The sequence below is a fragment of the Leptopilina heterotoma genome, unplaced genomic scaffold (genome assembly GCF_015476425.1).
Source record: "Leptopilina heterotoma isolate Lh14 unplaced genomic scaffold, ASM1547642v1 Lhet_65, whole genome shotgun sequence".
Taxonomy (NCBI): Eukaryota; Metazoa; Arthropoda; class Insecta; order Hymenoptera; family Figitidae; genus Leptopilina; species Leptopilina heterotoma.
The window spans coordinates 2,658,262-2,671,537 of record NW_025111152.1 but is presented as its reverse complement, the minus strand read 5'-3'; the positions used below and the strand labels follow the sequence as shown (position 1 = coordinate 2,671,537).

Genomic DNA, 13,276 nt, shown 5'->3' with positions numbered 1-13,276 from the left:
AATCGATATATCGAAAGTTAACGAGCGAGATGGTAGTCGCTCGTAACAGCAGGACGCGAGCGGCGCCATCTGTTGCTGTTCGCGGGAACTACGCAAATGATTAGCAACCACAGTTTATATGTAAGCAATAGGGGGCTGACCGACGTTCACAAACCCTATTCTGGACTCTCCTTGAGGTTGAGTCCACAATCAAATAAATCGTCTCGATTTCAATGCGCAGTAAGCAAAAATGTATGTACGCGCATCGAATCGTCTTGAAAGTCGAGACAATTTTTAGCTATTCTGGACTCAGCCTAATGTACCCTAAAGGCTAAGGCCGCAGTCCCATGGCAGCGTTTTGCGTTGCGTTGTAATAAGGGAGAATGCAGCAAACGTATATTTGCGTCTTTTTCTCTCCCATTACGACGCAACGCAAAACGCTGTCATGGGACTTCACCCTAACGCTTCTCAACCCTGAGGCTGGAGTCCCATGACAGCACTGATCTCAATATTAAAGGCCAACGCAGAATAGATCTGTAACCGGAACCGCAATCGTAAGCGTAACCGTAAGAATGAGTTAAAGAAGGATAGGTATATTGTTTATCCTTCTCTAACTCATTCTTACGCTAACGGTTACGATTGCGGTTCCGGTTACAGATCTATTCTGCGTTGGCCTTAAGTGGATGGGCGATTGCTATGTAGAAAAGTGGCTTCCGGTGTGAAAATAATTGAAACCCTCTACGCCACGCTTTAAATGCCGGTGTAACAGCGTAGAGCGACTTTGATTGTGTGAGTTGCCGTGTGAGTGTGCTTTTGATATAGTGTGTGTGTGTGTTTCCAATGTTTTGACATCTCAAGTGCTTTAATAATTTTAATTTAACTTTTGTGATATAAAACACAGACAATGTGTTAATTTGTTTATATTGTGGAAAAAAGAAGCAAAGGTACTTTCACATGAAAGTACATAATTAAACAGTAAATACATATTATTGAAGTTTATATTTTTAGGTTATATTTTGTTTTCTTTTCGCGTAGAATATTTTACACACTTTTGCGTATTGTTAAACACATATTAGTGTAATGCTGAATAATTTTAGTTTCCTTACCGAATTAAAAAAATATTGTTTTTAATCAATTATTATTTAAAAATAAAAATATTATTTCAATAATATTTGAGTTTATATAATGTTTGAATACTAAAAGTTCTGTTAATATATTAATTAATCAGTTTTTAAAATAAAATAAGTGATTAATAAATTATTTAATTAAGAAAGTAATTGACGGTTAATTAATTATTAAATTTAAAAAATTTGTTAATCAGTTAAGTACTTTTCTATACAGCAAAACGTATATCAATCTCAATTTTATATTTAAAAATTTCCGCCATTTGTGTAAAAGTGGGCATCTAAAATGTGGCGTTTCCGGTCTTCTAATATTTTACAGTTTTAGATACAGTCGCCCATCCAGTTATATATAGGGATCAGTGCATGACAGCGTTTTGCGTTCCGTTTTGTAACTAGGCCATTTGAGCATTCGACGAATTAACACTTCGATGTTCTGAGCATTCGACGTTTTTATCATTCGACGTTTTGAACATTCGACTACTTTACCATTCTGCTACTTGGCAATTCGAACAGATGGCGTTTCGACTACTTTACCATTCGACTACTTTACCATTCTACTACTTGACATTTCGAACAGATGGCGTTTCGACTATTTGAGCATTCGACGATTTGAGCATTCGACGATTTGAGAATTCGATGTTTTTAGCATTCGACGTTTTGAACATTCGACGAATGGAAAATTCGATGATTTAAGCATTCGATGAATTAACAATTCGATGTTTTGAGCATTCGACAAATTGATAATTCGACGTTTTGAACATTCGACATGTTGACGATTCGATGTTTTTAGCATTCGACATTTTTATCATTCGACGTTTTAAACATTCGACGAATTGAGAATTCGATGTTTTTAACATTCGATTAAATGAAGATTCGATGTTTTTAGCATTCGACTAAATGACGATTCGATGTTTTGAACATTCGACAACTTTACCATTCTACTACTTGATAATTCGAACAGATGGCGTTTCGACTATTTAAGCATTCGACGAATGGACTATTCGATGGTTTTACCATTCGACTAAATGACGATTCGACGTTTTGAGCATTCGACGTTTTGAACATTCGACGTTTTTAGCATTCGACGTTTTAAACATTCGACGTTTTGAACATTCGACGAATTGAGAATTCGATGTTTTTAGCATTCGATTAACTGAAGATTCGATATTTCTAGCATTCGACTACATGACGATTCGATGTTTTTTGCATTCGACGTTTTTATCATTCGACGTTTTGAACATTCGACGTATTGACAATTCGATGTTTTTAACATTCGACGAATTGATAATTCGACGTTTTGAACATTCGTCATATTGACGATTCGATATTTTTAACATTCGACGAATTGATAATTCGACGTTTTAAACATTCGACGTATTGACAATTCGATGTTTTAAGCATTCGACTAAATGCCGATTCGATGTTTTTAGCATTAGACTTTTTGTCCATTCGATTACTTGGCATTCGACTATTTGATCATTCGACGACTTGGCGATTAGGGGATATGCATGCGTCTCATGTTTGCTCTATTTGCACTCATTGCCTAGTTACAAAATGCAACGCAAAACGGTGCCATGGGACTGCACTCTGATCAGGGTTGCGTACGTAATTTACCTGACGTAAATTACATAGTTTTTTTGCAGTATATTACGTGCTCAGTTTTATACGTAATTTACTTTTTCAAAATGGCTGAATTGTTTACATGATTGCCGTTGACTATTTCTTTATTCTGTGTCCTAACAAATTGCATTTAAAAAATGTTTAGAGGTGCAAGGCCGCGTTAAAACTTTTGGAATGAACTATCATTTATATCATAAACGGAAAATAGGAAAAGTGTGGCTTTTTGTCTAGGATGCAAACAAACCTTCTCTAATACATCTGAAGAGAGGTTAAGAACCTACAAGTAAATTTGAATGAAGATTATATGATGTTATATAAATAAATGTATTTTGAATATACAAATTATGATTGAGTTATTACTTATTTATTTATTAGGCCGCAGTCCCATGACAGCGTTTTGCGTTGCATCGTAATGGGAGAGAAAAAGACGCAAATATACGTTTGCTACATTCTCCCTTATTACAACGCAACGCAAAACGCTGCCATGGGACTGAGGCCTTAGGGTGGAGTCCCATGGCACCGTTTTACGTTGCGTTTTGTAACTAGGTCATGAGTGAAAATATAGCAAACATATATCTTCATCTGTCTCACACTCATGGCCTAGTTACAAAACGCAACGCAAAACGCTGTCATGGGACTGCACCCTCAGCCTTAAGGCCTAAGCACAACTGGTTCGGTTTCGGGATATGGGCTTCCTAACCTCAAAATATATGTAAATCTTACATATCCCGAAACCGAACCAGTTGTCCTTAGGCCTTTAGGCTGCAGTCCCATGGCAGCGTTTTGCGTTGCGTTGTAATGAGAGAGAATGCAGCAAACGTATGTTTGCGTCTTTTTCTCTCCCATTACGACGCAACGCAAAACGCTGTCATGGGACTCCCTCGTCGTCATGGGACTTCTCGTCGTAATGGGAGAGAAAAAGACGCAAATATACGTTTGCTGCATTCTCTCTCATTACAACGCAATGCAAAACGCTGCCATGGGACTGCGGCCTTACTTATTACTTATTTATCTAAATTTTCTAAATTTATGTACAAATGGTACAAATCGTACAAATAGAATTCGTAAACATAACCTATACAATATACTGTCCCGTCATAAACCTGTCAAAATCATCTTCATCATGCCCTTTTAAACATTTAAAGAGTAATGAATTATAAAATAATATTTCATATTTTCAAAACATTATTTATTTAATTATAAACTTTACATACCTGTGAGCAACAAGGCGATTATAAGCAGAGGTTTGAATAATTTTCTTGCACAACAAGCATTTCAAAATAGCCTTTCCTTTTTCTGTTTTTTGACGTTCAAACCCTAATTCTTCCCAGGGAATCAGTTGTCTTTTTTGGTTTGGCGGATTCATTGTATATAATTTATATTTAATAATCTGACGAATTTGTTGCATGACATTGACGACGCACGTGTAATTTTCAAATATTATGCTTTTAGCGCTTCTTCAATTGTCCGACATCACTGATCTCTATATTAAGGGTGCAGTCCCATGGCACCGTTTTGCGTTGCGTTTTGTAACTAGGCCATGAGTGCAAATAGAGCAAACATATATCTGTATCTCTCTCACACTCATGGCCTAGTTACAAAACGCAACGCAAAACGGTGCCATGGGACTCCACCCTAACTAGATGGGCGATTGCTGTAGAAAAGTCGCTTCCGGTGTGAAAATAATTGAAACCCTCTACGCCACGCTTTAGATGCCGGTGTAACAGCGTAGAGCGACTTTGATTGTGTGAGTTGCCGTGTGAGTGTGCTTTTGATATAGTGTGTGTGTGTGTGTGTGTGTGTTTCCAATGTTTTGACATCTCAAGTGCTTTAATAATAATTTTAATTTAACTTTTGTGATATAAAACACAGACAAGGTGTTAATTTGTTTATATTGTGGAAAAAAAGAAGCAAAGGGTGTTTCTTTTCACATGAAAGTACATATTTAAACAGTAAATACATATTATTGAAGTGTATATTTTTAGGTCATATTTTGTTTCCTTTTTGCGTAGAACATTTTACACACTTTTGCGTATCGTTAAACACATAATTAGTTTCCTTACCGAATTAAAAAAATATTGTTTTTAATCAATTATTATTTAAAAATAAAAATATTATTTCAATAATATTTGAGTTTATATAATGTTTGAATACTAAAAGTTCTGTTACTATATTAATTAATCAGTTTTTAAAATAAAATAAGTGAATAATAAATTATTTAATTAAAAAAGTAATTGACGGTTAATTAATTATTAAAATTAAAAAATTTGCTAATCAGTTAAGTACTTTTCTATACAGCAAAACGTATATCAGTCTCACTTTTATATTTAAAAATTTCCGCTATTTGTGTAAAAGTGGGCATCTAAAATGTGGCGTTTCCGGTCTTCTAATATTTTGCAGTTTTAGATACAGTCGCCCATCCAGTTATATATAGAGATCAGTGTCCGACATCTTTTTTTACATTTATTACAGGTTTTTTACGTATATTACATTTTTTACGTAATATACGTAAAAAACTTCGAGTTGCGCGCAACCGTGCAACCCTGAAGGCCTAAGCACAATAGGTTCACGAAAGTCGTTCGCGAACGCAAAGCATGAGTTAGAAAAGGACAGAGATATATTTTTGTCCTTGTCTATCTCATGCGTCTCGTTCGCGAACGACTTTCGCGAACCTATTGTGCGTTGGACTTTATGGAGAGTCCACAATATGTGCAAATATGTAGGTAGCAAGTCCAAGTGCAATTCCTATACATTTAGCATTGGTTCGCACTTGCACTTCTTGCCTTTTGCACCTATTGTGGACTCTCCATTATAGTCTAGCAGAGTTGTTCTCAGCTGTTAGTCCATGTTGAGGGAAGTGCGCATGTTCAAAGTGACGCGCATCCCCCACTTTACTATACACTTTTATGCACTTCACTAACACAAATACAGTCTCATACGTCATACTTATTGGTGTAGATACAGACACATTCGTCATAATAATATTATTCGTTATCTTTATCATACTATAACTCTTTCAATAATTTAATTTATATACAAATAATAAACTAGTAAATATATATCTATAATAAGCATATTTACTCTTATATACAACACACACACATACGTTTACAATTATAGTAAATATTGTATAAAATAATACAGCGCTGATAGTCATGATACACGGAGAGAAATCTGTTGCGAATAATGCATAGAGTAGAGGTTATGAATATAGCATAAGCACTTACTAGCGAAAAGTATTAGAGGTCCGCCTGAATATCAGTCGACTCCGCCTAATATTCAGGCGGACTCGAGCGATAAATAGGCTCTCTGTTAGGATTTTAGCATCAAAGAATCTATGGAAAAAGTATATGAAAAGTTTCGAGCATTAATCCTAACAGATTTCTCTCCGTGTAGTTATAACAAATTAATGGTTAAACTATAAATCTTGAAAGTATTTTATTTACAAATGTCACCTCATTAATAATTATAATAATGGAATAAATGTTAGATTAATATAAATAGTGAAATACATAAATTGAGATTATTTATAAAATTATTAGAGTGATTATCATTTCTAAAAGTAATGTAAAATTGGGTTTTTCCAATACGTGACAATTTTTAAGGTAAAAGGATCAAAAGTTTTTAGATGTACCATTTCGGTAGTTATTACCTGAATAGAGGATCTGGTCTATAAAACTAAGCTGTTCTGATTTTATGACTTTCTAAAGGAGTATACTTTTTGGGTAAATTTTACAATTGTACATAGTGTTAGAAAAACAGATAATTTTGGAAGGAATCGAAGAGTTTAGATTTTATAAGATACACATTTTCTTAATCCAGATTAACTTTATGATGTTTTAGAAATACTTTTGGGTTTCTTAAAAGTGGAAATATTCATTCTTTAAGCTACACGGAGAGAAATAATCAAGCGTTTTTAGTATGGAGACTTCCTATGGTAATTTTGTATGAACGCCCTGCTTAAAAGGCGTGTTTTTATACCTCAGTTGCATGAAACATATACTAAAATAGCATGGATCTCTTGCAATCGTAGTATACTGACGTCCCATGCGTTAAAGGTAGAACTTTTATGCTGATAACGTAGAAATTGATACAAATACAGCAGAAATTTTACGCCTATTGCGCATGTGAATTCTTTTACTAAATAAGGTTAAATGTCCATACTAAAAACGCTTGATTTTTCTCTCCGTGTATATAAAATAACATCTGTTAAAACATGAAAATATGTTTGGGTATTTTATTATACTATATTCTTTAGTCGTTCTCAGTCTCAGGTTTATATTTATTGAAATATAAATGGATATTTCTTAATAATTTTGATTTCACCGCGACATACAATCATGATTCGATTAATCTCGAAGTGTGATTCGAGCGAGATAGTAGTCGCTAGTGTTCTAAGTCGGTTATATTACCCAGAGAATATTACCGAGAACGAGAATATTACCGAGAATATAACCGACGATTAAATTCTCTGAGAATTTAAGAGAATGTGACATAACCGCACTTTTGTCGTTACACTGTAGTAAATTCGATTGTCCGACGTTGTGTTTTTATTTAGTAGTTGTTATTTTGTTAATTAAAGTGGCTATATTTTTAAAGATTTAAAAAATGACAAAACCAAAGAGTGTAAAATGGAAATATTTTAAAAGCAATGAATACAAAAACAATTAAATTCTTCTGTAAATTTTGTAAACAAGAATATGCCACAAATGCTATATATTAAAGGTACTTGCACAGCTCTACTGACTGCAGGTTGTCATGGTAACACATAAGAGCAAGAGAGTCAGAAAATTCAAATTAAATGGTTTTTCTCTCTTACTCTCGCAGCAGAGCTGACAGAAAGCCTTTATTCACAAATAATTTCAAAATATTTATTTAAAAAATTTTTTAATTCATTGTATATAATGTTAAATATAATCCTTATTCTTTATTTATCTATATTCAAAAGTATCTAAACTTTTATTCGTATTAAGTTACGCATATTTTATAAACCTTATAAATGCAAATGACATTAAATTTATAACTTAAAAAATTTGTGGTTTTACTTTTTTTATTTACATATATAACTTAAAGAATTTTTTTAGATAAAAGTAATCATCGCAATTGTGCTGAATTATATGTATTTATATTAATAAAAATAATAAATATACATTATTTAAATAAATAAACTTAAATTCTCAATATTCTCTTAAATTCTCTTATATTCTCTTTAAAAAATTAAATTACCGTAATTTCCTCAGGGAAATTACCCCAACTTAAATTCTCGAGAATTTAAGAACACTACTAGTCGCTAGTCGCTCGTCACAGATGGTCAATGGTGGCAAGTTGGCAACACTGCTTCATCACCGTCTGTCAACAAATCTTAAAATTTTCTCGTTTTCTACTATCAAAAATAAAAGGAACAAATTAATTACCAATAAGAGTAAAGGAATCTTTCGAAAAAATGGATTGTTTACGATTACTAGAAAATTTAGATAATATTGGTTATACTGGAATGTGTATAGGAGCCGAAAATTCAATACTTTTACGTAATTCTTTATTAATTTTACAAAAGGAAAATCATTTTCATAAATGTTATTATTGGGGGAGAATTGATGGTGTTAAAAACGATTATTTCATCGCTTATGGACATGGAAAAGATTGTTTGAATAGCCAAGTTTACTATTATAGGTAAATTTTATTAAAGACAATTTTTTATTTATTTTTTGAGGTTACACAGGGTTGCCAAAGGTCAGTGAAATCAGAGAATTCAGAGAAAAGTCAGGGATTTTTATTAAAGTATACTGAAAAAATTGAATTTTGGAAAAGTTACAAATGATTGCAAAAATTCAGTTATTTTCAAAAGTAATAAAATTCTTTGCAGAAATTCAATTATATTCAAATTTTTTTTTAAATTTTCGTCAAAATTTCAATTACTTTTATAAATCCTATTAAATTCTTCTCCGAAATTAAATTATTTTCAAAAATTGTAATAAACATCTTGGCATAATTTCAATTATTTTCAAAAAATCTCATTTCAATGATTTTCAATATCTACTATTTTAATTATATTTTTCAAAAGAATTCAATTATTTAAAAAAATGTTTGATAAAATTTTAAGCACAACAATAAATTATTTTTATAAATAATCACAATTTTACAGGAATTCTATTATTTACAAATTTTTTTTAAATTTCTTCGCAATAATTCAATTATTTTCATAAATAATAACATTTTTTACAGAGATTCAATAATTATTTTTATGAATTATAAAACTCATCGCAGAATTTCAATTATTTCCAATAAAATTTTAATCGAATTCCTCGAAAAATGTAATTATTATAAAAATTTTATTAAAATTCTTCGAAAAAATTCGAATATTTAAAAATTTGTTGATAAAAATCTTTATTAAAATTTAATTTTGAGAAGCATTAAATTATTCAATACATTATTTATTAGTTGAATGGAAACGACGAATTTGCAATTTATATTCTTCGAATAATTGTCAGCAAGAGAAGTTATTTTTATAGAATTTGATGAAAATACTTAATATATATGTGAATGATTTTGGTCTAGAATTAAAGAATGGAATTTGTACTTGATATTGTACAACTGACAAATCTCACTTTAAAGAATTATTTTTTTAATATTTACATTATAAAATTGGTTATATCTTAGCCTATTTGACTCTTAATTTATTGAACTTTAAAATGATCCTAAGTTTGATAGCTCTTACATCTATTTTTACAGAAATATTTGAATTTGAAGTGAAGCGAGCGTTTTAAAGTAATCAGCACAAATGTATAGGTACTGAAACTTTTTGACCCTAGTGTATGAAAAATTTTATTATTTGTAAAAATAATTGAATTCTTGCGAAGGATTTTATTAAAATTTTTGTAAACAATTTAATTTTTTTTCTTATAAGTTTATTCTTATAATATATATAGTAATGATGCTATCACTCGGTCGATAAAATATTAAGATGATGAAAAAAATCGATCACTCCGAGTCAGGATTAAAAAAAAAAAAAAAAAAAAAATTGAAATCCTGACTCCTGTTTTTTGAATCCTGACTCGGAGTGATCGATTTTTTTCATCATCTTAATATTTATTCTTATAAGTTGATAATATTTCATAAAGGTTTGAATTTGAAATTTTTGAAAATCTTAATTCCTATGGAAAATAATGATTAATTATTTATTTAAAAAAGAATTTATTGATGTTTTTAAATAATTTTACAATTAGAGAAATTGGTAAATAAATGTAATAAAACTTTTTTTTGAGTATCTAATAATTTTTAGAGTGAATCAGAATATTCTTTCGGGTCAGGAAAAAAGTCAAAAAATTTTCTGGATAAGAGGGAAAAGTCAGAGAAAAAGAAAATTAATTTTTTTATGGCAACCCTATTATATACCTATACGAAACAGTCAAACAAGTAATTCAAATAAAATAAATTTTTCAAGTTTCGATCGTATGAATTGGTTATTAATGCCAAAGACAAATGCATATAATCGATGTTTAACACCTTTTGCAACATCACAATTTCAAGGAATTCCAGGTTTTATCAGTAAAGTTTATAATCTAATTTCCCCCTTCCCACCTAATAAGGATTTTGAAAAATACCTTCAAGTAATTTTTTACTATTTTCATTATTATTAGATTTAATTATTGTCAAGTACATAAGTTTTTACAAAAATTCATTTGTACTTTTTTTCCTTAGTTTTTAAAAAGTTTTGTGTTATTAAAAAATTCTTAGGGTTCAGTTTCGAAAGAATTGAAAGAAGAAGATCGTTTAGCGGCTATTGTGGAGCAAATAAATGAGGATGCAATGATTATACCTCGTGGTGGTTGGCAGAAAACTGTAAATGGCGATATTATTGAGAATGCCAATTTTCAAGGATTATCACTTAATGAATCTGAACAATTGAATTTTTATCAGCATGCAAGATTACCACAGAGAAAGTGGAAAACTAATTTATTAACTAGACATGATTATAATTATTCTCTTGATTTCTTAGATACTATAGATGCTGACATACCAAAAGGTATAATTATTAATGCCGAGATTTCCTAAGATTTTCTCAATTTCAATTTTTTAGATAATTAGTTTAATTATTTAGACGATTCATTTTAGTGTTTTCGCTTGTCTTTTTAAAATAAGTTATTTTTAATGAAAAAGTAATTAATTAAAGTAAATTAAATAATTTGTTAATTAAAATCAATTGAATTAGATAATTCACTTAAATAATTACTTAATTCATTAAGTTCTAATTGAGTTGAATTCATTAATTCATTTCAAGTACGTAATATATTTCGTAGCGGGTAACAAATTAATTTATTAAATTAAATTAGTAATTAACTGATTAAACTTAATCAGATAATAAGTTGATAATAAATTGCATTAATTCATTAATTAAATTTAATTAAGTAATTATAATTACTAACTAAATTAAATTATTACCTAATTAATTAAATTTAATTTAATGATTATTTAAAGTCCATTCAATAAATTAATAATAAATGCGGCATTACTACATAAATTAAAGTCAATTAAATAATAATCAATTATTTAAGGAAAGTTTCAATTAAAACTTTTGTAAAATTTCAATTTTCAATGAATTTAATTTTAGAAACTTTAAAGAACTTAGATATTTGGAAAATTTTAATGGATTTATTGAAGAATTTTAGTTAAAAACACTAAAAAAATTGAATTTTGGAGAAATTACAAATGATTGCAGAAATTTAATTATTTTCAAAGGAGTAAAACTCTTCGCAGAAATTCAATTATGTTCAAAATTTTTTTAAAATTGTAAAAATTTTAATTATTTTTAAAAGGAATACAATTTTTCTCTGAAATTCAATTAAATTTAAGAAAACTATAATAAAATTTTAGGCGAAATTTCAATTCTTTTCAAAAATTATCCTCAATCCAATGATTTCAATATCTACTACTTTAATAAAATTTTCTAAAAGAATTCAATTATTTAAAAAAGATTTTAATAAAATTCTACACAAACATTTAATTATTTACTTAAATAATAAAAATTTTACAGAAATTTAATTATTTTCAAATTTTTTTATAAATTTCTTTGCAATAATTCTATTATTTTCATAAATAACAAAAAATTTTAAAAGGAATTCAATTATTTTGATAAATAATACATTTTTTTTAAGAATTTAATTATTTTCCTTGAAAAAATGTAATTATTCTTGAAAATTTTATTAAAATTCGTCGAAAAAATTAAATTATCTAAAAATTGGCTGATAAAATTCTTTATGAGAATTCAATATTGAGAAACATTCAATTACTCAATAAGTTATTTATTTTAGTAATTAAGTAATTAAAGTCTCGTAGAATTTTTTAGTAAAAAGTGATTTATAAAAATGAATTTCAGTTAAAATTTTAGATAATAATTGAATATTAAAATCATTGTAGCGTGAATTTTCAGAAAGAATTAAATTATGAAAAAGTTTTAAATTAAATCTTTAAAAATTTGAATTCTTCATATTTACAATTTATAACAATTCTGTAGAATTAATTTTTTTGAAAAAGTTTAATTGAATTTTTTTTAAAATTATATTTCAAGTTTTTATTTTCTAATTTTTTATTTTCTTAAAATTGAATTGTAAACAAATAAATTTAAAATTGTCAATGAACTTTTTTTAAATTATTGAAAATAAATGATTTGAAGAAGAATTATTATTATTAAAAATTCTAGAAAATATTTAATGAATTAATTTATTAATTGAATTCAAGTAAATAAGTAATAAAGTAATTTATTAAATTCACCTATAAGTAATTAAATAATTAATTAAATTCACTGAAATGATTATATAATTATTAAAATCCACTTAAATAATTAATTAACTAAATCCAACTAAATAATAAATTAATTCAATTAACTTCAGGGATTAATTAATTAAATTAAATTAAATTAAATAATAAAATAATTAAAAATAAAGTTAATAATTATTTAAATTCAATTGAATGATAAATTAATTAATTAATTCTTTTATTAATAATTTATTTTAATTGATATTTATATAATATCGAAAAAATATTAATTTTTAACAATTATATTTATAAAATACACAACGTTAAAAGAAAATTTTTAAATAGGATGTTGGTGTTTACAAAAAGAATTAGGAGGTCGTTTAGTCATTTTAATGAATGGTTTCTGGCCCGGTGCAGCATTTTATCACAAAATAAATTCATCCGATTATGGTTTTATGTACGTGGGTCCGGGAAAAAAGAATTTGGATCTTCCATTTATGATATAATTTATTAAATAAATAAAATTCTCACTTTTTTATTTAATTACGTCTAAAATTTATTTAAAAATTAAAAGTTATACTTTCTTTCCATATCAATTTACTGAAAAACAATTTTTTTTCCTTTCTTTTGTTGTAATAATCGTTTTTTAAAAAGTAGAATATTTTTAACTTAATTATTTGAATTTTAATTATTATTGAAAATTAAATTGATTTAATGAAATGTAGTAATATAAAAATTATAATTTTTATATTATAATTATAATATTGTATGTAATTACAATAAACATAAAATAGTATATT

At 28.1% G+C, this 13,276-nt stretch overlaps 1 protein-coding gene across 1 annotated transcript; it reads left to right on the top strand.

The window, feature by feature from the left end:
* The first annotated feature begins 8,000 nt into the window (after positions 1-8,000).
* On the top strand, positions 8,001-12,982 carry LOC122510007 (radial spoke head protein 9 homolog). Its single transcript, XM_043624386.1, has 4 exons — positions 8,001-8,393; positions 10,165-10,330; positions 10,458-10,746; positions 12,822-12,982. Exons 1-4 carry the CDS (start codon positions 8,167-8,169, stop codon positions 12,980-12,982), a joined length of 843 nt encoding a protein of 280 aa, XP_043480321.1. The 5' UTR covers positions 8,001-8,166.
* The last annotated feature ends 294 nt before the right edge of the window (positions 12,983-13,276 follow it).

Excerpts from the sequence above, each read along its gene's own strand:
- LOC122510007 (XM_043624386.1), top strand. The coding sequence starts at position 8,167 with ATGGATTGTTTACGATTACTAGAAAATTTAGATAATATTGGTTATACT. Across the intron at positions 8,394-10,164 it reads AGCCAAGTTTACTATTATAG|TTTCGATCGTATGAATTGGT; the intron begins GTAAATTTTATT and ends AAATTTTTCAAG. Across the intron at positions 10,747-12,821 it reads AGATGCTGACATACCAAAAG|GATGTTGGTGTTTACAAAAA; the intron begins GTATAATTATTA and ends ATTTTTAAATAG.